At 45.8% G+C, this 25,789-nt stretch overlaps 1 protein-coding gene and 1 long non-coding RNA gene across 8 annotated transcripts in view; one reads left to right on the plus strand and one right to left on the minus strand.

The window, feature by feature from the left end:
* LOC106560277 (capping protein inhibiting regulator of actin dynamics) overlaps nucleotides 1-20,516 on the plus strand; it is a 53,301-nt gene extending 32,785 nt beyond the window's left edge. For 2 of the 7 annotated variants that reach the window (XM_014123010.2, XM_045687683.1), the window contains exons 2-9: nucleotides 13,769-13,937; nucleotides 14,533-14,665; nucleotides 14,946-15,101; nucleotides 15,231-15,473; nucleotides 15,608-17,936; nucleotides 18,113-18,306; nucleotides 18,444-18,603; nucleotides 18,813-20,516. In XM_014123010.2, coding sequence (XP_013978485.1) covers nucleotides 14,624-14,665; nucleotides 14,946-15,101; nucleotides 15,231-15,473; nucleotides 15,608-17,936; nucleotides 18,113-18,306; nucleotides 18,444-18,603; nucleotides 18,813-18,973 — 3,285 coding nt within the window. In that variant the 5' untranslated portion in view covers nucleotides 13,769-13,937; nucleotides 14,533-14,623 and the 3' untranslated portion in view covers nucleotides 18,974-20,516. Of the gene's footprint in view, nucleotides 1-3,980; nucleotides 4,100-11,603; nucleotides 11,688-13,768; nucleotides 13,938-14,532; nucleotides 14,666-14,945; nucleotides 15,102-15,230; nucleotides 15,474-15,607; nucleotides 17,937-18,112; nucleotides 18,307-18,443; nucleotides 18,604-18,812 lie in introns of those variants that run through there. The other 5 variants (XM_045687685.1, XM_045687687.1, XM_045687684.1 and 2 more) reach the window with 5 other exon arrangements.
* On the minus strand, nucleotides 20,510-23,427 carry LOC106597544 (uncharacterized). Its single transcript, XR_006756937.1, has 3 exons — nucleotides 21,356-23,427; nucleotides 21,139-21,270; nucleotides 20,510-21,009 (listed from the first exon to the last, which is right to left on the minus strand). It is a non-coding gene; the product is annotated as an uncharacterized lncRNA (long non-coding RNA).
* Between the last annotated feature and the right edge of the window lie 2,362 nt (nucleotides 23,428-25,789).

The raw sequence follows: 25,789 nt of genomic DNA on the forward strand, positions 1-25,789 counted from the left end.
GACAAAGCAAAAACAGTTTAGAAGTTTTTGCAAATGTATTAAAAATAAAAAACAGAAATACCTGATTTACATAACTATTCAGACCCTTTGTGAGGCTCGAAATTGAGCTCAAGTGCATTCTGTTTCCATTGATCATCCTTGATGTTTCTACAACTTAATTGGAGTCCACCTGTGGTAAATTCAATTGATTAGACATGATTTGGAAAGGCACACACCTGTCTATATAAGGTTCCACAGTTGACAGTGCATGTCAGAGCAAAAACCAAGCCATGAGGTTGAAGGAAGTGTCTGTAGAGCTCTGAGACAGGATTGTGTTGAGGCACAGATCTGGGGAAGGGTGACAAAACATTTCTACAGCATTGAGGTCCCCAAGAACACAGTAGCCTCCATCACTCTTAAATGGAAGAAGTTTGGAACCATGAAGACTCTTCCTAGAGCTGGCTGCCCGGCCAAATTGAGCAATTGGGGGAAGGGCCTTGGTCAGGGAGATGACCACGACCCGATGGTCACTCTGATAGAGCTCCAGAGTTCCTCTGTGGAGATGGGAGAACCATCTCTGCAGCACTCCACCAATCAGGCCTTTATGGTAGAGTGGCCAGACAGAAGCGACTCCTCAGTAAAAGGCACCTGACAGCCCGCTAGGAGTTTGCCAAAAGGAACCTAAAGACTCTCAGACCATGAGAAACAAGATGTTCTTGTCTGATGAAACCAAGATTGAACTCTTTGGCCTGAATGCCAAGATTCACATCTGGAGGAAACCTGGCACCATCCCTACGGAGAAACATGGTGATGGCAGCATCATGCTGTGGGAATGTTTTCAGCCGCAGGGACTGGGAGACTAGTCAGGATCAAAGGAAAGATGAACAGAGCAAAGTACAGAGAGATCCTTGATGAAAACCTGCTCCAGAGCACTCAGGACTTCAGACTGGGGTGAAGGTTCACCTTCCAACAGGACAACGACCCTAAGCACACAGCCAAGACAACGCAGGAGTGGCTTCGGGACAAGTCTCTAAATGTTCTTGAGTGGCTCAGCCAGAGCCCTGACTTGGACCCAATTGGACATCTCTGGAGAGACCTGAAAATAGCTGTGAAGTGACACTCCTTGTCCAACCTGACAGAGCTTGAGAGTATCCACAGAGAAGAATTGGAGAAACTCCCAAAATACAGGTGTGCCAAGCTTGTAGCGTCATATTTTGTATTTATATTTATTATGGATCCCCATTACTCTTCATGGGGTCCAGCAAAATTAAGGAAGTTTATACAATTTTAAAAACATTGCAATACATTCACAGATTCCACAGCACATTGTGTGCCCTCAGGCCCCAACTCCACCACATATCTACAGTATTAAATCTGTGTGTGTGTGTGTGTGTGTGTGTGTGTGTGTGTGTGTGTGTGTGTGTGTGTGTGTGTGTGTGTGTGTGTGTGTGTGTGTGTGTGTGTGTGTGTGTGTGTGTGTGTGTGTGTGTGTGTGTGAGAGAGAATGATTTGTCTGTGTATATGCATGTGTTGCTTCACAGTCCCCGCTGTTTGATAAGGTATTTTTTTTATGTTTGTTTTTTTATCTAACTTTACGGCTTGAATCAGTTACTTGATATGGAATAGAGTTCCATGTTGTCATGCCTCTATGTAGTACTGTGTGCCTCCTATAATCTGTTCTGGACTTGGGGACTGTGAAGAGACCTCTGGTGGCATGTCTTGTGGTGTATGCAGGGTTGTCCAAGCTGTGTGCCAGTAGTTTAGACAGACAGCTCGGTGCAGTCAACATGTCAATACCTCTCATAAATACAAGTAGTGATGAAGTCAATCTCTCCTCCACTTTGAGCCAGGAGAGATTGACATGCATATAATTAACATTAGCTCTCTGTGTACATCTAAGGGCCAGCCGTGCTGCCCTGTTCTGAGCCAATTGCAATTTTCCTAAGTCCTTTTTTGTGGCACCTGACCACACGACTGAACAGTCGTCAAGGTGTGACAAAACTAGGGCCTGTAGGACCTGCCTTGTTGATAGTGTTGTTAAGAATTATGGACAGACTTCTCCCCATCTTAGCTACTACTGTATCAATATGTTTTGACCATGACAGTTTACAAACTAGAGTTACTCCAAGCAGTTTAGTCATCTCAACTTGCTTAATTTCCACATTATTTATTACAAGATTTTGTTGAGGTTTAGTGAATGTTTTTAAGTTTTAGAAATATTTAGGGCTAACTTGTTCCTTGCCACCCACTCTGAAACTAACTGCAGATCTTTGTTGAGTGTTACAGTCATTTCAGTCGCTGTAGTAGCTGACGTGTATAGTGTTGAGTCATCCGCATGGATAGACACTCTGGCTTTACGAAGAAGTCAGTGGTATGTCGTTAGTAAAAATTTAAAAAAGCAAGGGGCCTAAACAGCTACCCTGGGGAATTCCTGATTCTACCTGGATTATGTTTGAAAGGCTTCTATTAAAGAACACCCTCTGTGTTCTGTTAGACAAGTAACTCTTTATCCATGTTGTTGCAGAGGGTGTAAAGCTATAACACATTTGTTTTTCCAGCAGCAGACTATGATCGATAATGTGAAAAGCTGCACTGAAGTCTAACAAGACAGCCCCCACAATCATTTGATCATCAATTTCTTTCAGCCAATCATCAGTCATTTGTGTAAGTGCTGTGCTTGTTGAGTGTCCTTTCCTATAAGCATGCTGAAAATCTGTTGTCAATTTGTTTATTGTAAAATAGCATTGTATCTGGTCAAACAATTTTTTCCCAGAAGTTTAGTAAGGGTTGGTAACAGGCTGATTGGTCGGCTATTTGAGCCAGTAAATGGGGCTTTACTAATCTTGGGAAGCGGAATGACTTTAGATTCCCTCCAGGCCTGAGGGCACACACTTTCTAGTAGGCATAAATTGAAGATGTGGCAAATAGGAGTGGCAATATCGTCTGCTATTATCCTCAGTAATGTTCCATCCAGATTGCCAGACCCTGGTGGCTTGTCATTGCTGATAGACAACAATTCTTTTTTCACCTCTTCCACACCGACTTTACGGAATTCAGAAGTACAATTCTTGTCTTTCATAATTGGTCCGATATACTTGGATTTGTAAGACTCAAGGCTGTAATCGCTGCCAAAGGTGCTACAACAAAGTACTGAGTAAGGTGTCTGAATACTTACTGAGTAAAGTGTCTGAATACTTATGTAAATGTCATTTTATTTTTTTGTTATAAATTTGCTAAAAAATATAAACCTGTTTTTGCTTTGTCATTATGGGGTATTGTGTGTAGATTGATGAGGGGGGGGGGACAATTTAATCAATTTTAGAGTAAGGCTGTAACGTAACAAAATGTGGGAAAAGTCAAGGGGTCTGAATACTTTCCGAATGCACTGTACGTGTATTGAACATGTGTTGAAACACACCTCTCATACTGGCAGGCAAAGGTATGCAATTACCGGTATGCACTAGTCTAGTGTAAAATAACATTCGATCGAATTTTCTTAATTTACCTTGGCATGTGAAATAGTTTTCAACCAGGCCACTCAGTGAGGATAGAAAAACATTTTAGTGGGAGAAGTGGTAACTTCCTTCCCAGTTCTTGACTTGGATTGAAATAAGGGGCCGGTACTCAATTTGGGTACCGGTACTGCTTATATTTAGGTGCAGGAGCTCCACAATACTTTTGAGCTAATATTCTATAAGAGGAACAGGATGTCAAGCAGTAAAACATTTGAGGTGTACTCAGCGCCAGTGAGCTCCTGCCCAAGTCAAGCACTGCTCCTTCCATTCTTGAGATACAGTAACAATATAATATCTATGGCTAGCATATCTACACTGATTTCCCCATCATGTCAACAGCAGTCAGGAGATCCCTGAGAGACAACTGTCAGACGTTTTATTTTAGACACGGAAATGTGTATTTTATATTCCTGGGAGTGTATAACTGACTGGCAAGGAAAGCTAATGAGGAAATAAAGATAGGAAGCAAAGGTCCTCTTATCTTCAGTTCAGCTCTGTGGCATGGAAACTGCTTGGTTGTCAAGACTCAATCACTACCATCTGAAATCATACCCTGTCAGTGTCTGCTAGTGAAGGGGGTTACATCGGCCAGGGTTGTGTAGCAGGTACCTATGATTTATGTTTTTGACAGTAATTTACTGATATAATATTTCACACCTGGTTATTGGTCAATAAATCACATAGCCAATACTAACAAAATTATATTTTGCTCTTGTAATGTAATCATTATGTTATAGTAGCAGTAAGCAACCGCCTTGTAGATAAACTAACAGCAAGCTTCCTTCATAAGAGCTGTAACTAAAATAGCAGTAAGATTTGTGCAATATAAGGTTAATATCTCTGAGAGTGTGGTTTTCAAATTAATTTGTAGAGAATAGTAACTATATGGACACTGATGTGTCCTTGTGCACATTGTCATTTCCAGAGATTAACTTCTTTACTCAGGGAACCGCATTTTGTACTCTGATAAACAGGAAATTCATCTTAATATAATTTCCTGTGTGGTAGAGCTTCACTCTAAATTATTACAGGGGATTCTGTAGATGTATTGGTTTGTTTTGTTTGTGGCCTACCTGGTGTGCTAGCATTCTACAACATGGCAGCTCTGAAATGCTCTGTGAACCAAGGTTATTATAGTAAATGAAAACAAATCATGAAAAGTAAACTAAAACTACACTGAAAATATTATCTTTGACTCCAAAACAAACTAAAATAATAACCATAATGAATTATGTTCAGTTTGAGTTTTTTTTTCTAAACTTTGGGCAAAAATCTAATGGGGTTTCAAGCTACTGAATCTGGAGGGTAAATGCTGCTAGTATATAGCCATGTTTTAAATAGTCCTAGCGTGTGCATCACTATCACTAGCTATCACAGAAAAATGTCTAGTTAGTGAACTTGATTCTTCTTACTTGTACTACTTAAGTAAAAAATGTTCCTTCCACCATATTGGCGCGCTATTCCTTTTAAATCCAAGTCACTGATAATGACTTAAAGATTTGAACCTAACCTTAGCCCTCGAGAACCCAACTTACGCAAGGCCACACAGCCATATGGTTCTCATTTGAACTGACCACAGCAGGGCCAATGTGTACAACAGTCCTGACACTCTGTCTAACCGTTAATCACTGCGTGCAATGCAGATTTAGAAAACTCAGAAATTCTTTCATATCACCAAAATTATTTTACAAATACAAAGATACACTTACTGTGCACCGTTTTAACACAGATTCCCACAGGGGTGTTTTGTGTTGCACTTCCTGATGGAAACTCAGAGGGAACAAAAAAAAACCTGTCGAGTCAAAACTGTGTTACACAAAAAAAAAAGTTACATCTGTGGTAAAACAGCTAACTGTAAGTGTATCTTTTGTATTTGTGAAGTTATTTTGGATTATAATTAAGTTGAGTGTTCAAGATTTCCAAAACCGTATAGTAATCAAGGATCAATTGTTTCTAGATAGAGCGTTTCACACTTGACAAAAATCACCTCAGCTAATCAAATGGGACGTGGAATTACTCCAATATATAGCATTGGAGTCATGAGAAGGGGTAACCTAACCTATGACTTGACCCATCACCTTATCAAAGATGGTGGATAAATAAGATAGTTTACTCAGGCCATTTAAATGTTTTTTCAAGGTTCCATCTGTGTAAGTGGGTGTTCCCTCTCTCGCGTGAGCATGCTTTCCCGCATGAGCTCACGGTATCATGATACAAGGCGAGACCCAGATGCAGGCACAGGAGGCAGATGGTTGGGGTCTTACCCTATTGGATTAATTAATATTGTAAGGCAAGAGAATGGTCGTGGACAGGCAAAAGGGTCAAAACCAGTTCAGAGTCCAGAGTCAGGCAGGGGTCAAAACCAGGAAGACTATCAAAAAGAGAACGGGAAAAACACGCTGGTTGACTTGACTAACATACAAGACCAACTGGCACAGAGAGACAGGAAACACAGGGATAAATACACTGGGGAGTATAAGCGACACCTGGAGGGGGTGGAGACAATCACAAAGACAGGAGAAACAGATCAGGGTGTGACAGTACCCCCCCCCCCCCTGGGCGCATACCTGTCTGACGTCGGTGGAAATCGGCGATGAGGGCTGGGTCCAACATGTCTTTAGCAGGGACCCAGCACCTCTCCGGGCCATAACCCTCCCAGTCAACCAGGTACTGGAAACCCCTGCCCCATGGTCAAACCTTCAGGTGGTGTCTCATCGTATACGCTGGCTGGCCACCGATAACCCGGGGGGAGGGATGGGCCTGGAGACAGAAGACAAAGGACAGTGAGACACAAGCTTAATCCTAGACAAGACGGACAGCAGTGGAACTCAGGACTCTGGAGATAGAAAAAGGACCAATGAACCGGGGAGACCGCTTGCAGGACTCTACCCGAAGGGGCAGATCCCGAGTGGAAAGCCATACCCTCTGCCCAATGCGGTAGCGGGGAGCTGGGGTCCGGCGACGGTCCTCTTGTCGACGATACCTGGAGTTGGTCTTGAATAGCCACCCTGGCTCTTCTCCAGGTACGTCAACAGCGGTGGACAAACATCTGGGCCGAGGGTACGCTGACCTCCTGCTCTTGTTCAGGGAGGGGTGGAGGCTGACACCCCATGGAGCACTCGAAAGGGGAGAGTCCCGTGGCAGAACTGGGAAGAGTGTTCCGGGCATACTCCACTCAGACCAGTTGACGGCTCCAGGTAGTGGGGTTGGTTGAGACCAGGCACCTTAAGGTGGTCTCCAGGTCTTGGCTGGCTCGCTCCGACTGACCGTTAGTTTGGGGATGGAATCCGGATGACAGGCTGGCCGACGACCCAATAAGGGTGCAGAATGCCTTCCAGAACTGAGACGAGAACCCCAATCGGAGACCATGTCTACCGGGAGTCCATGGATCCGGAAGACATGCTGCACCATAATCTCGGCAGAAACATTGTTGAAGGAAGGCTAGTGTATGACGGGACCCTGGATAACAGGTCAGCCTGGAGGAATGAGCCCATTCCAGGACCCGGGACTGGACTGGGTTAGGGACAAACAGCTGGTTAGCCGGGCCCCCTTCAGGTCCAGATTGGGAGCGTTGCGCCTCGCGAACCAGGTTCTTAATACCCCAATCCACAGTGGCAGCAAGGCATGAGGTAGGGAGAATGGTTTTGGAAGTCGAGGGTGTGGCATAGGAACTGTATTGGCGGGAGAGAGCATCAGCCTTCACATTTTTAGACCCAGGACGGTAGGAAATGGTAAAGTTGAATCTGGTTAACAGGAGGGCCCACCAGACCTGCCTTGAGTTGAGGCGCTTGGCTGAACGGAGATATTCCAAGTTTTTATGGTTGGTCCAGACCAGGAATGGCTGTTCTGCTCCTACCAGCCAGTGCCTCCACTCCTCCAACGCCATCTTCACCACCAGGAGTTCTCGGTTGCCAACATCGTAGTTCCTCTCAGCAGGATTGAGACGATGGGACAAGAAGGCACATGGATGAAGTTTCTGGTCCTGGGCAGATTGCTGGGACAGGATGGCCCCCACTCCAACATCCGAAGCATCCACTTCCACCACAAATTGATGCGAGGGGTCCGGATGGATGAGGATGGGTGCTGTTGTGAACTGATCCTTCAGGTCCACAAAGGCTTTGTCGACAGCTGGAGACCATTTGAACGGTACCTTGGGGGAGGTGAGTGCCGAGAGGGGGGCCGCCAGGGTGCTGTAATCCCGAATGAAATGGCGGTAGAAGTTTGCAAAACCAAGAAACCGTTGCAGCTACACCCTGGATGTTGGTTGAGGCCAATCCACCACTGCTTTCACCTTTCCAGGATCCATCTGAACATTGCCCTCAGCAATGACATATCCCAGAAAGGGGATAGAAGAGTGGTGGAACTCACACTTCTCGGCTTTCACGAACAATTGGTTCTCCCGGAGGTGCTGAAGGACCTGTCTGACATGGAGTACATGTTATTGGGCAGATCGGGGAAAAAAACAGGATGTCATCCAGGTAGACGAACACAAACCAGTGTAGCATGTCCAGAAGCACATCATTGACCAAAGCCTGGAAGACAGCGGGGGCGTTGGTGAGTCCAAATGGCATGATCTGGTTCTCATAGTGTCCACTGGCTGTGTTGAAGGCCATCTTCCACTCATCCCCCTCGCGTATCCGAACCAGGTGGTAGGCATTCCGAAGGTCCAACTTGGAAAACATGGTAGCCCCCTGGAGAGGTTCAAATGCTGAGGAGAGGTAGGGGGTAACAATTTTTTACAGTGATATCATTAAGCCCCCGGTAGTCAATGCACGGGCGCAGGGTCTTGTCCTTCTCCACAAAGAAAAACCCTGCGCCAGCAGGAGATGTAGAAGGACGGACGGCCCCAGTGGCCAGAGACTATGTACTCCTCCATAGCAATGGTCTCTGGTCCGGACAGAGTACAACCGACCCCGAGATGGTATAGTGCCTGGGAGAAGATCAATGGCACAATCATAAGGACGGTGCGGGGGAAGGGAAGTAGCACTTGCCTTGCTAACCACTTCCAGGAGGTCATGGTATTCCATGGGGATAACAGAGACATCCACCGTCTTGCTAACCTCCTGAGGAAGACGACTAGGGGAAGGCTGTGCTGCTTGAAGGCAGTGACAATGGCAAAATGGGCTCCAACCCAGGATGGAGCTTGTGGTCCAGTCAATCACAGGATTGTGCTTTTGGAGCCAGGATAATCCTAAAACAACCGGAACATGGGGAGATGCAATGAGGAGGAACTGTATTGTCTCACTGTGGTTACCAGAAACCCGTAATTGAACGGGCACAGTACTATGGGTGACTTACCCTATAGAGTGTCCGTCCAGTGCCCTAGCATCCATGGGCACAGAGAGAGGCTGAGTGGGAATACCAAGCTCCGAAGCTATCGTGGGATCCATAAGACATTCATCAGCCCCAGAGTCAATGAGCACTCAGAGAGACTTAGATTGGTCTCCCCATAGCACAAGAGCAAAAAGGGGTGTGCAGGTGATGGGAATTAGGGAACTCCCAGTCTGACTCACCATGTACTGGTACCCACTAGAGACAAGGGTTTCCTAATAGGGCAGGTAGCTATAAAATGTCCTGCCCCTCCACAGTACAGACAGTTATTATTCATCCTCCCTGAGCCCTCCCAAACTGATAGCCTAGTTCTTCCCAACTGCATAGGCTCAGGAGTATCCAACTCACCCGTCGTAGATTCACGAGAGAGCTCGGGTGACTTCGACTCCTCTCGGAAAAGCTGCCATCGGAAACTTCCAGATTCCATAGGTGAACACGCCATATCAGGTGCACGAGTGTGCCTGAGACCAGACATCCTCTCACTCTTGAGTTCCCTTAGGCGTCCATCAATTTTAATGGTTAAGGCAATAAGAGAGTCGAGGTCCACCGGCAGTTCCCGAGCAGCTAACTCATCCTTTACCTCCTCAGATAATCCGTGCAGAAAAGTATCGAAAAGATACATCGGATTCTAGGCACTCTAGAGGGCCAACGTGCGAAAATCCACTGCGTAGTCTGCCACACTACGGGAGTTTTGACGTAAGTCAAGCAGTTTGCTGGCCGCCTTTCTCCCGGATACCGGAGACTCAAAAGCTTCTCACCTCTGCCATGAATTCCATGACAGATTGTTGTTCCCAAACTGCCGTAGCCCAGGAGAGCGCCCTTCCCGACATTAGCGTAATTATATACTCTATCTTCGATCGGTCTGAAGAAAACGAAGATGGCTGTAGCTCAAAAATAAGCGAGCACTGAGAACGAAAACCCCGGCAGGTACCAGGATTTCCCGAATATCGCTCTGGAGGTGGTAAACGGGGTTGACGGGGAGTCGGGATAGGCTGAACAAACTCACCACAGATAGGGAAAAAATTACTGGGTGATTGGGGTTTTTCAGAGGTGGTTTTGCTCATTTGCTCCATAATAGCCTTTAACCCATGGTCGTGGCGTTCTGTCAAGGAACTGAGCCCTTCCAAAAGGTCCTGTAGTAACTCCTGATCAGGGGCGGAAATCCCGGGGGGGACGGGGGGGACACGATCCCACCATCCTGGGAAAAATATGATTTGTCCCCCCCGCGCCCGTCTGGTGTTCAACCTTCCCAAGTTCTCTCACGTCACCCCGCTCCTCCGCTCTCTCCACTGGCTTCCTGTTGAAGCTCGCATCTGCTACAAGACCATGGTGCTTGCCTACGGAGCTGTGAGGGGAACGGCACCTCCGTACCTTCAGGCTCTGATCAGGCCCTACACCCAAACAAGGGCACTGCGTTCATCCACCTCTGGCCTGCTCGCCTCCCTACCTCTGAGGAAGCACAGTTCCCGCTCAGCCCAGTCAAAACTGTTCGCTGCTCTGGCACCCCAATGGTGGAACAAGCTCCCTCACGACGCCAGAACAGCGGAGTCAATCACCACCTTCCGGAGACACCTGAAACCCCACCTCTTTAAGGAATACCTAAAGTAATCCTTCTAACCCCCCCCCCTTAAAAGATTTAGATGCACTATTGTAAAGTGGTTGTTCCACTGGATATCATAAGGTGAATCCACCAATTTGTAAGTCGCTCTGGATAAGAGCGTCTGCTAAATGACTTAAATGTAAATGTAAATATATCACTGAAACATAACTATGTAATTTAAATAATATTAATAATACGCAATGAAAGCAATTGTGCTGATTATAGACACTTAATAGCGCGTTTTTAAGTTTCAAAAGATTGCGACCCCCCCACCCTTTGCCTCACAATGGTTTGATCCACTGCCAGTTCCTTAGTTGGCAAGGTAACAGAGGGGTCGTGTCTACTGTCTGAAAGGCACTCAATGAACGTAACTGACTTAAGGTTAATCCAGTCAATCGCGCACACACACTAGCTGAATATGCAGAGCTAGCGCGCAAATATTAACTATTAAGCTAGCTAGTACCTATTCCATTTATGTGGCGTCGTCAAAGATGGAATCTTTGCTATCGTCAATTTATTCCAAGATCAGCATGCAGATGATGTAAGTTAGTGCTTCAAAGTCCCTGTGATAAGGTTAGCGATAAACTGAAGTCCAAACTGAACAGAACTACACTCTCTTCTACCATTGTCTTAAATATATTTAATGGTCTCGTTGCAAAAGCTAAATTGTCGCAAGGGAACTTTTATTTATTTATTTTATTTCACCTTTATTTAACCCGGGTAGCAAAGATTATAGCAAACACCACTGAAACTGAATTGGTGCTCGCTAGCTTTGCAAATTCAGCTATTGTTGGAAGCCAGCCAATATGAAACAAACTATTACAATTACAAAAGGTTGCAGCATATGTTGTGTAAATGGTGAACTCATACAGCTGTCAACTCTTGTCATTTTAATCCGTTTCACATTTGCTAGCTACCTTTTAGATCGAAGCCCAAATAGAATGATAGAAGCCCATCTCCTACTGTAAATAACCTACACACTGTATGTGTGTGTAGCCAGCCAGCCAGCCAGGTAGAAAAATGGCAGAAAAATAAAAGACGGACATCAGAGTATTTTTCAATACACCAAAACGCATAGTAAGAACCCTAGTAGCCTAATATCTCAAAGACTAGTTGATAAAATGTTTATAAGAAAGAAATGAAATTCTAATGGAAATGTTTCACAATGATGTCATTAGGCAGAGCAGGCAACAGATGGCACACAGACAGCAGAGTTGGGGACAGATATGCAGGGACAGACTGGCAGAGACAGGGAGTCTCAGGTAAGTTTGTTGAGTCTTTGTTTGGCAACATTATGAAAGGTTCTCAATTTTTTTGACTTGTAAAATAGGAACATAATTGGAAAATGCCATGGATACCCCCACTCTCAACTTAAACTGGTGACTGAACTAAGATTTGTTAAAGGCAATGGTATTGCTGTTGTGATTAGTTGTGTAGTTTTGGGTACCGGTAGTTAGGAGTACGGCAAACACCTTATTTCTTTGGTTCCTCAATATACATTTACCATATTACAATGTAGGCTATGTGTTACAGCACTACTTTTGGTGTCCCCCTCAGGAATTGCTCTTGAGAAAATTTCATGTAATTGTCCCCTCCAAAGTTGATATCAGATTTTCGCCCCTGCTCCTGATGTCTCCCAATGGTGGCTCCCAGCATGGAGACTGTTTGGCAGAGCTGGTCCAAGTCTGCTGGGTCTGTCATGGCCAGTTCATACTATCATGACACAAGGCGAGACCCAGATGCAGATGGTTGGAGTCTTAGAATATTTATTAATCCAATAGGGTAAGGCAAGAGAATGGTCATGGACAGGAAAAAGGGTCAAAACCAGTTCAAAGTCCAGAGTCAGGCAGGGGTCAAAACCAGGAAGACAATTAAAAAGAGAATAGCAAAAGGAGTACAGGGAAAAACATGCTGGTTGACTTGACTAACATACAAGACGAACTGGCACAGAGAGACAGGAAACACAGGGATAAATACACTGGGAGAATAAGTGACACCTGGAGGGGGTGGAGACAATCACAAGGACAGGTGAAACAGATCAGGGCATGACACACAGTTCCTCCATAATATCTGGCATGCTCACAGGAGAGAGGGAACAGCTGGCTCTGGTCCTTTTTTTGTCCTCTCCCTGGTCGCCATACCTGCCCGACCAGAAGAAAATGTGCCAGTGAGATGACTCGCTTTCTCTTCTGTCTTTGACCTTATGTGCAGTTGCATGAAGTGACAAACAAAAAACAATATAACCCAAATGCCTCCTAGGCTCCCACGCATGCTTTCTGTCCCTAAGACTAAACCTAAAACTGAAACTAAATAATATAAAAACGAACTTAAACTAAATAAAAACTAGCAAATCAGGTCTGAAAACTCACTGAAACTGAACTGATTTGAAAAAATAAATAAAAATGAATGGAAATAAAAACACAAAAATATAATAACCTTACCGTTGACATTAGGAGCTCCCTACACTTTAATAAGAGATCTGTTGGTCAGCTAAGTTGCTGCTCAGATGAAACACCATCTGACAAGGTCACAGAGACAGGACGAGGAGGCAGTGATGATAAGCAGGCAGTCATGATGAGCTTCACCGCCATTGTTTCTGCATTTGTAGTAAACTTCTGGTTTTGTGATTACATAGCTGGGATTTTCAAGGTTGATTTGTAATGAGTAATTGTGGTGGTGAATACTCTGCTCCATACCACCCAGCAGTTGGTATAGTGAAGTTGGTATAATAACTCTCCTTGGGGACAATTTATGAATCAATTTGGCACATGCCACGATAGAAGAGTATTTATGTGATGAAGGAGCATGTGCAAACGTCAGTGATAAATCACATCTATGTGGAATTAGACTGCCTGGAACCTCAAAAGTCCATAGCACACCAAGCTGTGTAGATAACATGAACAGTATTGAACTATCTAAAGTTGCTTTGGATAAGAGTATCTGCGTAGCCTTGAGTATCTGTTCAAGTGAAAGAAATGTATGTTTGCATATGAGAAAAAGAGACAGTCGTTCAATGAGTGAGTGATTTCCTGAATGACTCCCAATGGTCCAGCCAGGTCAGAATGATTCAGCCTTTTTATGATTCGAATGTTGGTTTTCCTCCATGTCCTTCTGACTATTCCTACTTTATTTAGCACATTCTGTTATTCAAGGTAAGTATTATCAACCGATCCAAGGTTTTCTCTTCACCTCATCTGCTGTGGAGTTATTTTGTATACATTCACACACACTCACACTACGGGCCACTCATTTAGATGTAATTATACAGTCCACAGATGTAATAATAAAGAGCGATAAGGTGATAGTGTGTGGCTTTGGTTATCATTTCTCTTTCTGCCTGCAGAGAGGCGACGACAGGGCAAATTCCAGCCGTTCAGACACCTGTTTGTGAAGAGGAAGAAGAAGGCAGCAGAGCGGGAGTTCGATACAGCAGAGCTGAAGGCTAGCTTCTCCACACGGGAAGTGTCTAACGGAGTCCCCTCAGATGATGAGGAGACCAATCAACATCTGAGGTAAACAGGACATCTATGCATTTGGTTTGATATTATGAGAAATACTCCAGTAGTCCAGGTTGCATTTATACACTGTTCATAATGTTGTCATGCAATGCAGTTGAGTTGGCTCAACATTGCTGTTTTCCCTCTATTGCTTGTACAGGTCCTCACCTCAAAATGAAACAAGCTCTGAACACAGGTCTTATCAATAACTTAGACTGCATGGACTTGAGCACATTGTCTTTAATCCCTTCCAGTAAGCCACACCCAGACCACAGATAAAGCCTATAATACTATTTCCACTAAGACCCAACGTGGATCCCACATATATTATCATGTGGCTTCTCGTTTGGCATGCAATGTTATCTATTTTCGAGTCAGCAGATTCGACTAAATCTCAGTCTGGTGAGAAAGGGGTGCAGTTCAGTTTAAATGTGGTCTATAAACTGCTTGACTGACTTTTAGATTTTAATTGGTGGAGTTTAGAGTGTGTGAAATGATTTTTTTGTTTGTGCAAATTAATTTGCTCAGGGATACTACATCTTGTCAGGAATGAATGAGTGACTGACTGTAATAGTATGCTATAACTATAGCTCCCGTTATGTCTTTGCAGGGAGCTGAACCCCATTGGGTCTCAAGCCCTCTCCCACGACAGTGTGTTTATTCCAGGGGAAGCAGTACAGGAGCTCAGCCCAGAACAAACCATGTCCCAGGAAAACGTCTCCGATAAAGTCAGGAACTTGCAGGTGGGCCTTAAACACACGGGCACACACACATTCAGATGTATGTTCACAGTCTTGGTTGATGACTCTAATTACCATGTACTCGTAAGTCAACTGTTGCTCCCAGATAACAGACACTTTAACGTTACTGCTGTCTTCAATGTCTAACACCAAACCCAAAGTGTGTGTGTGTGTGTGTGTGTGTGTGTGTGTGTGTGTGTGTGTGTGTGTGTGTGTGTGTGTGTGTGTGTGTGTGTGTGTGTGTGTGTGTGTGTGTGTGTGTGTGTGTGTGTGGAATATGCAGCGGCAGATAGCACAGAATATCAAGTTTGGCCAGAAGCCCCCCTCTCTGAGGAAGAGCGAGGGAGACGAGGGCAGCTCGGATGAAGAGGAGGTGCCCAGTAGCCCTCTGAGGGTCTTAGCCCAGGTGGAGGCTGAGCCAGTGGACACAGAGCCAAAGGTAATAGCGAATCATTAATTGCATAATCTTTGGTTCACTGTTAGCTTATAATGATACAGTATTAACTCAAAGAATTTGTGTTGGAAATATAGGAAGAGAATGAAAATATTATGTTTCCATGACAACCAGGGGGCCAGTCAGGACCAAGAGGCCGGTGAGAGCCATGGAGCTCCCCAGGCTGAAGCCCCCAGCACTCCAGTGAAATCTCCCAGGTCCAAACAAGTTCTTCCAGCCATCGGCACCATTGAGTCCATCGACCTGGATGGAGTCTCACAGTCTGTCCCTCGGCTGGACAACACCGCTGCCAAGCATAAGCTGTCTGTCAAACCCAAAAACCAGAGGATCTCCCGCAAGCACCACCGGTATACACAGGTGAGAGGGGGCCATGGTCCTTACAGTTGGTGGTCTTTCTTTGGTTTGAATGTGCATACATAGAATTGTCATGTAGACTGGATATAGTGAGATAAAGCTCAACAATAGAAATCAAAATACATAATTTTTTCCAGGATCTGCAAGAGGTGGATATCCCTGGCATACAGCAGGAGGAGAAAGATGCAGCAGAAAGCCAACACAGGAACGCTGAGGAGGAGACACCCCCAGAGAAAACCAGGAAGCAGAAACTGCAGGAGGAGAGATGGGAGTCCAGGAGAAAGAGAGAACTGGCGGAACAGAGGCACAGAGAGGAAGAGGAAGATAGGAAGAAGAAAGCAGAGGAGTGGCGGCTGTGTGAGTTAGAGGAGGAGCGATGTTGCAAACAAGAGGAGGGACGTATACTTAAAAAGGAGGAGGAAAGGAGGCAGAGAGAGGAGATGGAGAGGAGGATGAAAGAAGAAGAGGAGAGGAGGCAGAGAGAGGAGATGGAGAGGAGGATGAAAGAAGAAGAGGAAAGGATAGAGAAAGAAGAAGAAAGAAGGATGAGGGAGGAATTGGAGCTTATGCAACGAGAGGAGAAGGAGAGGACACTGGAGGAAGAGGAAAAGAAGAAAGAGGAAGAGGAAAGAAGTAGGAAAGAAGAAGAGGAGAGGAAGCAGTGTGAACCGGAGGCAGAGCCTCTTCGTGTAGATGAGGAAAAGAGTGTAACAGAGGCAGAAGAGGAAGAGGAGAGAATGAAAAAACAGGTGAAGAAAAAGAGAAAACTGCATGCAGAGGAGGAGAGGAAGAAAAAGGAGGAGGAGAAGAGGCTGTGTGCAGAAGCGGCTGCGAGTAGCTCTGACCCTGAGAGGAAGAGGAGGGCAGAGGAGGTGCGCTGGAGAGAGATGGAGAAGAGACAGAGGCCGTTCACCTTCAAAGGGTCCTCTGGGGAGAAGCAGATCCTGCTCCAGAAGGTCAACCTAACGCCTGTTATACCAGCCTCCAGTCAGCAGGGGAGCGCTGTGACTGAACACAGAGACAGAGCCAAGGCCTCATCGCTTGGAGGAGCAGACTCCCCCACCCTCCTGTCCTCTCAGTATGTCCGCCACACAGCCATCCTGGTGACAGGTGCCCAGCTATGTGGGACTGCTGTCAACCTGGACCATATCAAAGAAATCACTTGTAAGTCTCTCCTGGGTCTGGCAGATGAAAAGAAAGCTGCCATGGGAACCCCACCACCAACCGAGAGCAAGACCCCACCAGTACGCAAGTCTGGAAAAACCAAATCCCTCAGTGAGTCCACAGACCAGTCCAGTGCAGCCGTTCTTGCAGAGTGGGCCAGTATCCGCTGCAAGATATTTAAGGGGGCGGAGGAGGGGAAGTTTGAGGAATACCCAGACCCCCATAACCAAAGCCGACACAGCAGTGAGGACCAGAGTCCGTTCCCCCATACCAACCTCAGGAAGACCATGTCCGCCAGCGCCAAGTTCTCCATCACTCCGGCCAGGAATAAGTTTGCCGACTCCAGCAGGGACTCTGAGGTGTTGAATCTGGAAGAGAAGGAAGGAGGAAGCCCAGCCTCTGCTCTCTCCAACATCTCCTCCAGCACCTCTGTTCCCCCTGCAGCCTCACCAGCCCCAGGCAGCAAAGCCCAGAGCAGGGGTGGTAAGACCGTCTGGATCGCAGCCGGAAAAGGGGAGTGCATGTTTGCCAAAGACCTCCCATCGTTCATAGTCCCCAGGTCTTCCCAGTGGTCCCCCAGACCTGAGGGGTCAGTGACAGACGCTGTGAGCCTGGGAGGAGAATCAGAGGACTCTGACGGCCGGGAGGAAGGGGGGGAGCAGGGCCCGCCCTCTCCGTTTGGGATCAAGCTGAGGAGGACCAACTACTCCCTCCGCTTTCGCAGTGATCAGTCGACAGACAAGAGGAAGAAGAGGTACAGCGCCGGTGACAGCTTCAACGGTGTCCCCTCACCTCTGACCCCCATTGACCCTGACTCTGACACCTCAGTTTTCTCTGATAGATCCAGCCCTGCGTCTCCACTCAGAGAGAGCATTCCTGGGGTAAAGCCTGGACATATGGTTGTATCTCTTCCAAAGCCCCGTGCCAAAGCAGGCAAGTCTCCCACCCCTTCCATGCACAGCGAGGAGGAGAAGCCGTCCAAACCCTCACTCTACCAAAGACCGAGCACATCCCCTAAACCTGCCACCCCTCCCCCCTCTCCACTCCCCAAGGTGGGCAGAGGGGGTTCAAGCGATGCAGTGGTCCAGAGGACGAGGGTGGGGGCTGATTCAGCTGGTCATGAGGAGCGAGATGAGAGGAGGGAAGAAACCTCAGCTGTGGCCCAGCTCCACAGGAACGGCCAGGGACAGGGCCAGGGGGGTCAGGGGGAGGAGGAGCCCAAGGAGAAGAGGTCCTTCTTCCCCTCCATCAGTATTCCCTGGAGGGAGAAGGCTGACAGGAAAACAGAGCTCATCAGGAAAGGTTAGTGTCACCTTGGGAAGTGCATGTGCTGCTAGTGCTCCAATCTCCATGACAGAGATTTTATGGATTTTTTTTGTTTTAAGCGAGTAGGGATGTCACACCTGCATTTTAATTACTTGAGTGATTTTGTGTGTATGATGTCAAGTCTGATGGTTGTCTCATCTCACCACTTACAGAGGGGAAGCCATCGCTGCAGAGCAGGCACTCGTTAGACAGCGTAGGGGTCCAGGACAAGGAGGCGGGGCCTCCGTGGATCACGCTGGCGCTGCAGAAACAGAAGGGCTTCAAGGAGCAGCAGCAGAGCCGAGACGAGCGCCGCAGCAATAGAGATGCCAAACTGCCTGAGAAACAGGCCAAGGACAAAGACAGCGTATGTTACTGCACTTTAACACACATTACTGTCCTTACCTTCATACCATTATGATTATGCTTATGAAGAGAGAGAAATGCATTCAGGGCAGTAGGAGAGACTGGGACAGTCCGCTAAAAGGTACATGTGTTTCACAGTGTGTGTTGGTTAGTCCTTCAGAGGGTAAGGGGAGTGGAAACACCAGCCCTCCCAAATCACAGACACCGGAGGAGGCCAAGAGACCAGACACCCTCCTGGGCTGCTTTGAGCGCCGGGACCACTTGAAGAAAGCCAACACTCTGCCCAGCACAGTCACAGGTAAGAGCTTTCATATTCACAACTGTTTGTTATCACACTTTCCCAAGATCACATCAAACATTTAGGATATCTCACATATGAAACATGATTCTATTACATCTGTATCATCATAATCAAACAAATCTATTATCAAACTTGTGTGGATTATACACTTTTATGGTGTCCTCAGCATGCATTATAACCGTTTCTCTCTGGGTCTTGTGTTACAGTTGAGATTGCAGACTCCACACCATCGCCCCCTGCAGTGAAGGAGGTGACCAAGCGCTTCCCGTCCACTGACTCTCCCCAGGTGTCCACTGAACCGGCCTGGTTAGCTCTGGCCAAGCGCAAGGCCAAGGCCTGGAGTGACTGCCCTCAGATCATCAAATAACCTCCTCTTTAACCTCTACACTGCATCAGTACTGTACACACACTGCCCATGAACTATGACCCCTGTCCCAAACCATCCTAACCTCTCCTCTCTGCCCCTGCACTCTAACCTCAACCCAAGCCTCCTCCCATTTCACCATAACCATGTACTTGTATGATTAAAAGTGTGTTTCACATTCATAATATAAACACAGTCACACATTTACAAACACCAACACTCAGTACAAGCATGCACTTATACGAACACCTGAAAACACAAACTTTAAGATTACCTGACTGTATGTTATCAACTGTATATCTTCCAACAAGTCAAAAGATCCTACAGTAGCCAATCATGGCCACTGCTTGCCATTGCAATAGCCAATCCCAACCCTTACTTCCCAACAGTAGCCAATCAAAGCACCACGGCTGTAAATAGATCATGCACTTAACATAATACAAGAAAAAAAAGCTTATGTATTGCAAAGATAAATCCCACAGGTCTGAAAAAGGATATAGATTCTTCATTCAGGGGTACTTTGGGAACAGTGTTTTAAGGGCTACCAGTAACCAATAAACCAACATGACAGATGATCACCCAGTTGTATCACCCTTAGAACAACAATATTTCTGTTACCTTATCTCGTGGGTATTATTTCAAGCACTGATTTTAACAGTGATGAAACAATATATTTGTAATCTCTGAGCCTTGTCTGCGATGTACAAAAGCTTATTTTTTTTACTTGTATTCAAAAGCAGTACTTAGTATAACTATTCTCACTGTGCCCGTGATGACTGTGACAGCTGTCTAAGATACTATATTGTAAAAAAAATTAAAAATCCCTTAACAAAGTTGTTTGAAAATCACCGCAGTTTGTAAAATAACACTAAAATCTGTCATAATCAAATGTCGACTGCACTGAAACACAGCACTAAAGACCAAGGTTCAGGTGGTTGTGAATTGCACAGTATTCTCACCATTCTAATGTTCATGGATTTTGCTTTGCTATGGAAAGAGACTACCTGCCTGCTGTAACATCCATGTGCTCAAGTCACCGCTAATGTGATGATCCATAAGGCCTTTACATGGTCCTCCATCATTTGGAAAGTCACATTCTCTGAATCCCATCATTGGACAAGTTAAACTGTATCACATCCTCTTAATTTACCTCAATGTGATTTGAACCAATCAGCCCTGCTGTGAGAACCTCTGCTGGGCTGTTTGTTGGTGACCGACAGCATATGGATATTTCTTCCATTATCTTCCTCTCACTACTCAATGTAATGATCTGTATGTATGGATGTAAGTATGGATGTATGTTAGAGGCGGTTTCACCAGGACATTGGTCAGAAAGAAGCCCGTAAGGCTCAATCAGTCACTTTGTCATTTTATTTTATTTTTTACCTTTGGTCGTGTGCAATAGTGTAGTGTACATAGTGTTGTATGTAAAAAAAAATTGGGGTAATAATTGCACTTTTTTGTCCCACTTAAAAAAGGTATTCATGAGAACATCTTTAAAGTGATGCAAATGTTATGAATTATAAATTAAATGTCTGAACTCAAAGCCTCAAGTCATATTCCTTCTCCAAATTAGTATCAATACTTTGCATTTGTTTCCTATATTATTCTTTAATATTATAACATAGTACAAAAATACATGATGTCATACATGTCATCTCAGGAAACTATTTGAGCTCATCTGTCGGCTCCACACAGTACACAATGTCATTGCGTCATCCGACCACCAGGGGCGCTGCCACACCACAGGAGAGGAGCTCCCTGGGCAGAGAGAGGCTCTCAGAGTTCCATTCTCTCCATCCAGAACACACAGGGTCCCATCTGTGGAGGCCAGGCCCACCAATGTACCTTCCATACCTCAGGGTGACCCCTCAAACAAACAGGGGCTGGAGTACACCCTCTGGTAGCGCCACACCAATGAGCCGTCAGCACAGTTCAGACAGTACACACACCTGTCATGTGACCCACACACAATGCTCTACTTGTCTAGTGTGATGCAGGGGGATGAGAAGACTGCCCTTGGTCACATACTGCCACAGCTGCAGAAAACACAGTATTAAAGACGAAACACATAAGTGAGCAATATCAATAGTTACTTGGTGAAAATGAAGATGTTAAAGTGAAAGACTAAAAATTGACATTATCTTAGTGCCAGTTCTTCCTCTCACCATTTTCCCTGTGTGGCTGAGGCAGCAGATGTTTCCATCCACAGAGCCGATGATTAGGTTTCCAATGAAGCAGCTTGGGATGGAGAAAAATGTAGTCTTCCTGGAATACATCTACAGGACAATACCAGTGTCCTGAAACAGAAAAAGAGTTTGACTCTTTTCTCATTCACATACAAGCATCTGTGATTTTTGCAGGCAAGAAGGCATGGACACTCACAGGATGGAGACAGAGGAAGCTTCCACCAAGGGTGGCGACACACTTCTGTCAGAGAGGGATGGAGACAGGGTGAGGAGAACACATCTCCACTCCCACAGTGATGCGTCCACACACTGCCGAACCTAGAATACACACAAAAACACAATTATACAGTACTGAGCATGTGATGCAAGATTTACACTTGAAAGAAAGGTATGCACACGCACACACCTGTGGGTCAAGGGCATAGACGTGGCCATCCTGCGACCCCACCATCACCAAGCCTGCGAGGGGGTCCACAGTAGGACAGCATCTCCAGTCTCAAACACCCACTGTCTCCCCAGACTCCACACACAACCATCATAGCACCCTGAGATTAAACACAGTTAACGTTCATCCACCTCTGGCCTGCTCGCCTCCCTACCTCTGAGGAAGCACAGTTCCCGCTCAGCCCAGTCAAAACTGTTCGCTGCTCTGGCACCCCAATGGTGGAACAAGCTCCCTCACGACGCCAGGACAGCGGAGTCAATCACCACCTTCCGGAGACACCTGAAACCCCACCTCTTCAAGGAATACCTGGGATAGGATAAAGTAATCCTTCTAACCCCCCCCTTAAAAGATTTAGATGCACTATTGTAAAGTGGTTGTTCCACTGGATATTATAGGTGAATGCACCAATTTGTAAGTCGCTCTGGATAAGAGCGTCTGCTAAATGACTAAAATGTAAAATGTAAATGTTAACACACACAACCATCATAGCGCCCTGAGATTAAACACAGTTAACACACACAACCATCATAGCACCCTGAGATTAAACACAGTTAACACACACAACCATCATAGCGCCCTGAGATTAAACACAGTTAACACACAGCATAGACCCTCAATATACACTGTAGAATAGACATAGAACAGAAGACTAAATTAAACATAACCAAAAAACAGATGCTTTATGTGGATGCTGACCAACCACGATGAGTCTTCCACATCGGGACACAGCAGCAGAGGACTCGATCCTGTCCTGAGACCCTCTACAACACAACACCCCCCAGTGACCAGGTCCAGGGCCTGCATCCTGTGGGAATGGGAACCAATGCACACTGTGGCCCTGGGGCCTCCTCTCTGGACCAGCAGGACTGGAGGCATCCACACACCTCTCTTGTCTGACTGCCAGGTCACCCTCATCTCCAGACCCACAGCCTCTCTAAGGGGAGGGATAACACTGCTAGCACTAGGCTCATTGGTTTCCACTGCCTAGGAATGGCTGTGTTCTGTCCTCTTATTGGACCCAAATGTCTGGGAGTGGCTGGATTCTGTGCTCTTTTTTCCTGTGTGAGTGTACTTCTTGTTCTTATGATTGGTCCCTCTGAGTCTGAGTTTTCATTGGTCCTCAAAGGGTCTGAATGACCCATCTCTACAACCTCCCCTGGTCTCCTTACCACAGTACATCTTAAAGCCCTCTTCACAGAATAAATGACAACTCCCAGTGGCGTCTCTGGAGGGTCTGTATGAGGTCTCTTGGGCTGTGCTGAGGAGACAGGGTCTGTATGCGGTCTCTTGGGCTGTGCTGAGGAGACAGGGTCTGTATGCGGTCTCTTGGGCTGTGCTGAGGAGACAGGGTCTGTATGCGGTCTCTTGGGCTGTGCTGAGGAGACAGGGTCTGTATGTGGTCTCTTGGGCTGTGCTGAGGAGACAGGGTCAGTATGCGGTCTCTTGGGCTGTGCTGAGGAGACAGGGTCTGTATGCGGTCTCTTGGGCTGTGCTGAGGAGACAGGGTCTGCTGGATGTTTCTTGGCCACAGGATGGGACGTCCAGCTGTGCTCTAACTGGAGAGACAGTGTTTCTGTGGCAACATGGTAAAGGACGTCTGAGAAGGATCCGTTCAGTATAACCTCCAGAAGCCCAGATGAAGTCACTCCTACGGTGGTGGTGATGTCATCACAGAGATGCAGGGCTTGCAGTGAGTCACCTCCACTAAACAGGACGTTGAGTCCTCCTGGATGGTTTCATCCTCTGCCTGACCTAAAGTCTCCTGACATACACAAATATACAGTGGGGCAAAAAAGTATTTAGTCAGCCACCAATTGTGCAAGTTCTCCCACTTAAAAAGATGAGAGAGGCCTGTAATTTTCATCATAGGTACACGTCAGCTATGACAGACAAAATGAGAAAATAAATCCTGAAAATGACATTGTAGGATTTTTAATGAATTTATTTGCAAATTATGGTGGAAAATAAGTATTTGGTCACCTACAAACAAGCAAGATTTCTGGCTCTCACAGACCTGTAACTTCTTCTTTAAGAGGCTCCTCTGTCCTCCACTCGTTACCTGTATTAATGGCACCTGTTTGAACTTATCAGTATAAAAGACACCTGTCCACAACCTCAAACAGTCACACTCCAAACGCCACTATGGCCAAGACCAAAGAGCTGTCAAAGGATACAATTATTAGGAAATGGAAGACATACAAGACCACTGATAATCTCCCTCGATCTGGGGCTCCACGCAAGATCTCACCCCGTGGGGTCAAAATGATCACAAGAACGGTGAGCAAAAATCCCAGAACCACGCGGGGGGACCTAGTGAATGACCTGTAGAGATGCTGGGACCAAAGTAACAAAGCCTACCATCAGTAACACACTACGCCGCCAGGGACTCAAATCCTGCAGTGCCAGACGTGTCCCCCTGCTTAAGCCAGTACATGTCCAGGCCCGTCTGAAGTTTGCTAGAGAGCATTTGGATGATCCAGAAGAGGATTGGGAGAATGTCATATGGTCAGATGAAACCAAATTAGAACTTTTTGGTAAAAACTCAACTCGTCGTGTTTGGAGAACAAAGAATGCTGAGTTGCATCCAAAGAACACCATACCTACTGTGAAGCATGGGGGTGGAAACATCATGATTTGGGGCTGTTTTTCTGCAAAGGGACCAGGACGACTCATCCGTGTAAAGGAAAGAATGAATGGGGCCATGTATCGTGAGATTTTGAGTGAAAACCTCCTTCCATCAGCAAGGGCATTGAAGATGAAACGTGGCTGGGTCTTTCAGCATGACAATGATCCCAAACACACCGCCCGGGCAACGAAGGAGTGGCTTCGTAAGAAACATTTCAAGGTCCTGGAGTGGCCTAGCCAGTCTCCAGATCTCAACCCCATAGAAAATCTTTGGAGGGAGTTGAAAGTCCGTGTTGCCCAGCGACAGCCCCAAAACATCACTGCTCTAGAGGAGATCTGCATGGAGGAATGGGCCAAAATACCAGCAACAGTGTGTGAAAACCTTGTGAAGACTTACAGAAAACGTTTGACCTGTGTCATTGCCAACAAAGGGTATATAACAAAGTATTGAGATAAACTTTTGTTATTGGCCAAATACTTATTTTCCACCATAATTTGCAAATAAATTCATTAAAAATCCTACATGATTTTCTGGATTTTTTTCCCTCATTTTGTCTGTCATAGTTGAAGTGTACCTATGATGAAAATTACAGGCCTCTCATCTTTTTAAGTGGGAGAACTTGCACAATTGGTGGCTGACTAAATACTTTTTTGCCCCACTGTACATGTACAAATATGTAAACTCTTGATGTAAAAGGGATACTGACTTGTATGTGACAATAATACAACCTAATGACTTGTACCCTCCACAGAGACTGGAGTCTTTCTCTCAGTGCATTTCTCTTAGGGCTCCCGAGTGGCGCAGTGGTCTAAGGCACTGCATCTCAGTGCTTGAGGCGTCACTACAGACACCCTGGTTTGAATCCAGGCTATAACACATCCGGACGTGATTGGGAGTCCCATAGGGCAGCACACAATTGGCCGGTGTAGGCCGTCATTGTAAATAAGATAAGTAAATAAGTTTGTTCTTAACCTGTTAGGGCTAGGGGGCAGTATTGACACGGCTGGATTACTTTGGACCAAACCAACATTTGTTATTGAAGTAGCAGTCCTGGGTGTGCATTCTGACGAAGACAACAAAAGGTAATCAAACTTTTATAATAGTAAATATGATTATGGTGAGTGCTAAACTTGCCGGGTGTCTAAATAGCGAGCCCGTGATGCCTGGGCTATGTACTTAGAATATTGCAAAATGTGCTTTCACCAAAAAGCTATTTTAAAATCGGACATATCGAGCGCATAGAGGAGGTCTGTATCTATAATTCTTAAAATAATTGTTATGCTTTTTGTGAACGTTTATCGTGAGTAATTTAGTAAAATGTTAGCGAATTCCCGGAAGTTTGCGGGGGTATGCTAGTTCTGAACGTCACATGCTAATGTAAAAAGCTGGTTTTTGATATAAATATGAACTTGATTGAACAAAACATGCATGTATTGTATAACATAATGTCCTAGGGTTGTCATCTGATGAAGATCATCAAAGGTGAGTGCTGCATTTAGCTGTCTTCTGGGTTTTGGTGACATTATATGCTGGCTTGAAAAATGGGTGTCTGATTATTT

Source organism: Salmo salar, chromosome ssa10 (assembly GCF_905237065.1).
Source record: "Salmo salar chromosome ssa10, Ssal_v3.1, whole genome shotgun sequence".
NCBI lineage: Eukaryota > Metazoa > Chordata > Actinopteri > Salmoniformes > Salmonidae > Salmo > Salmo salar.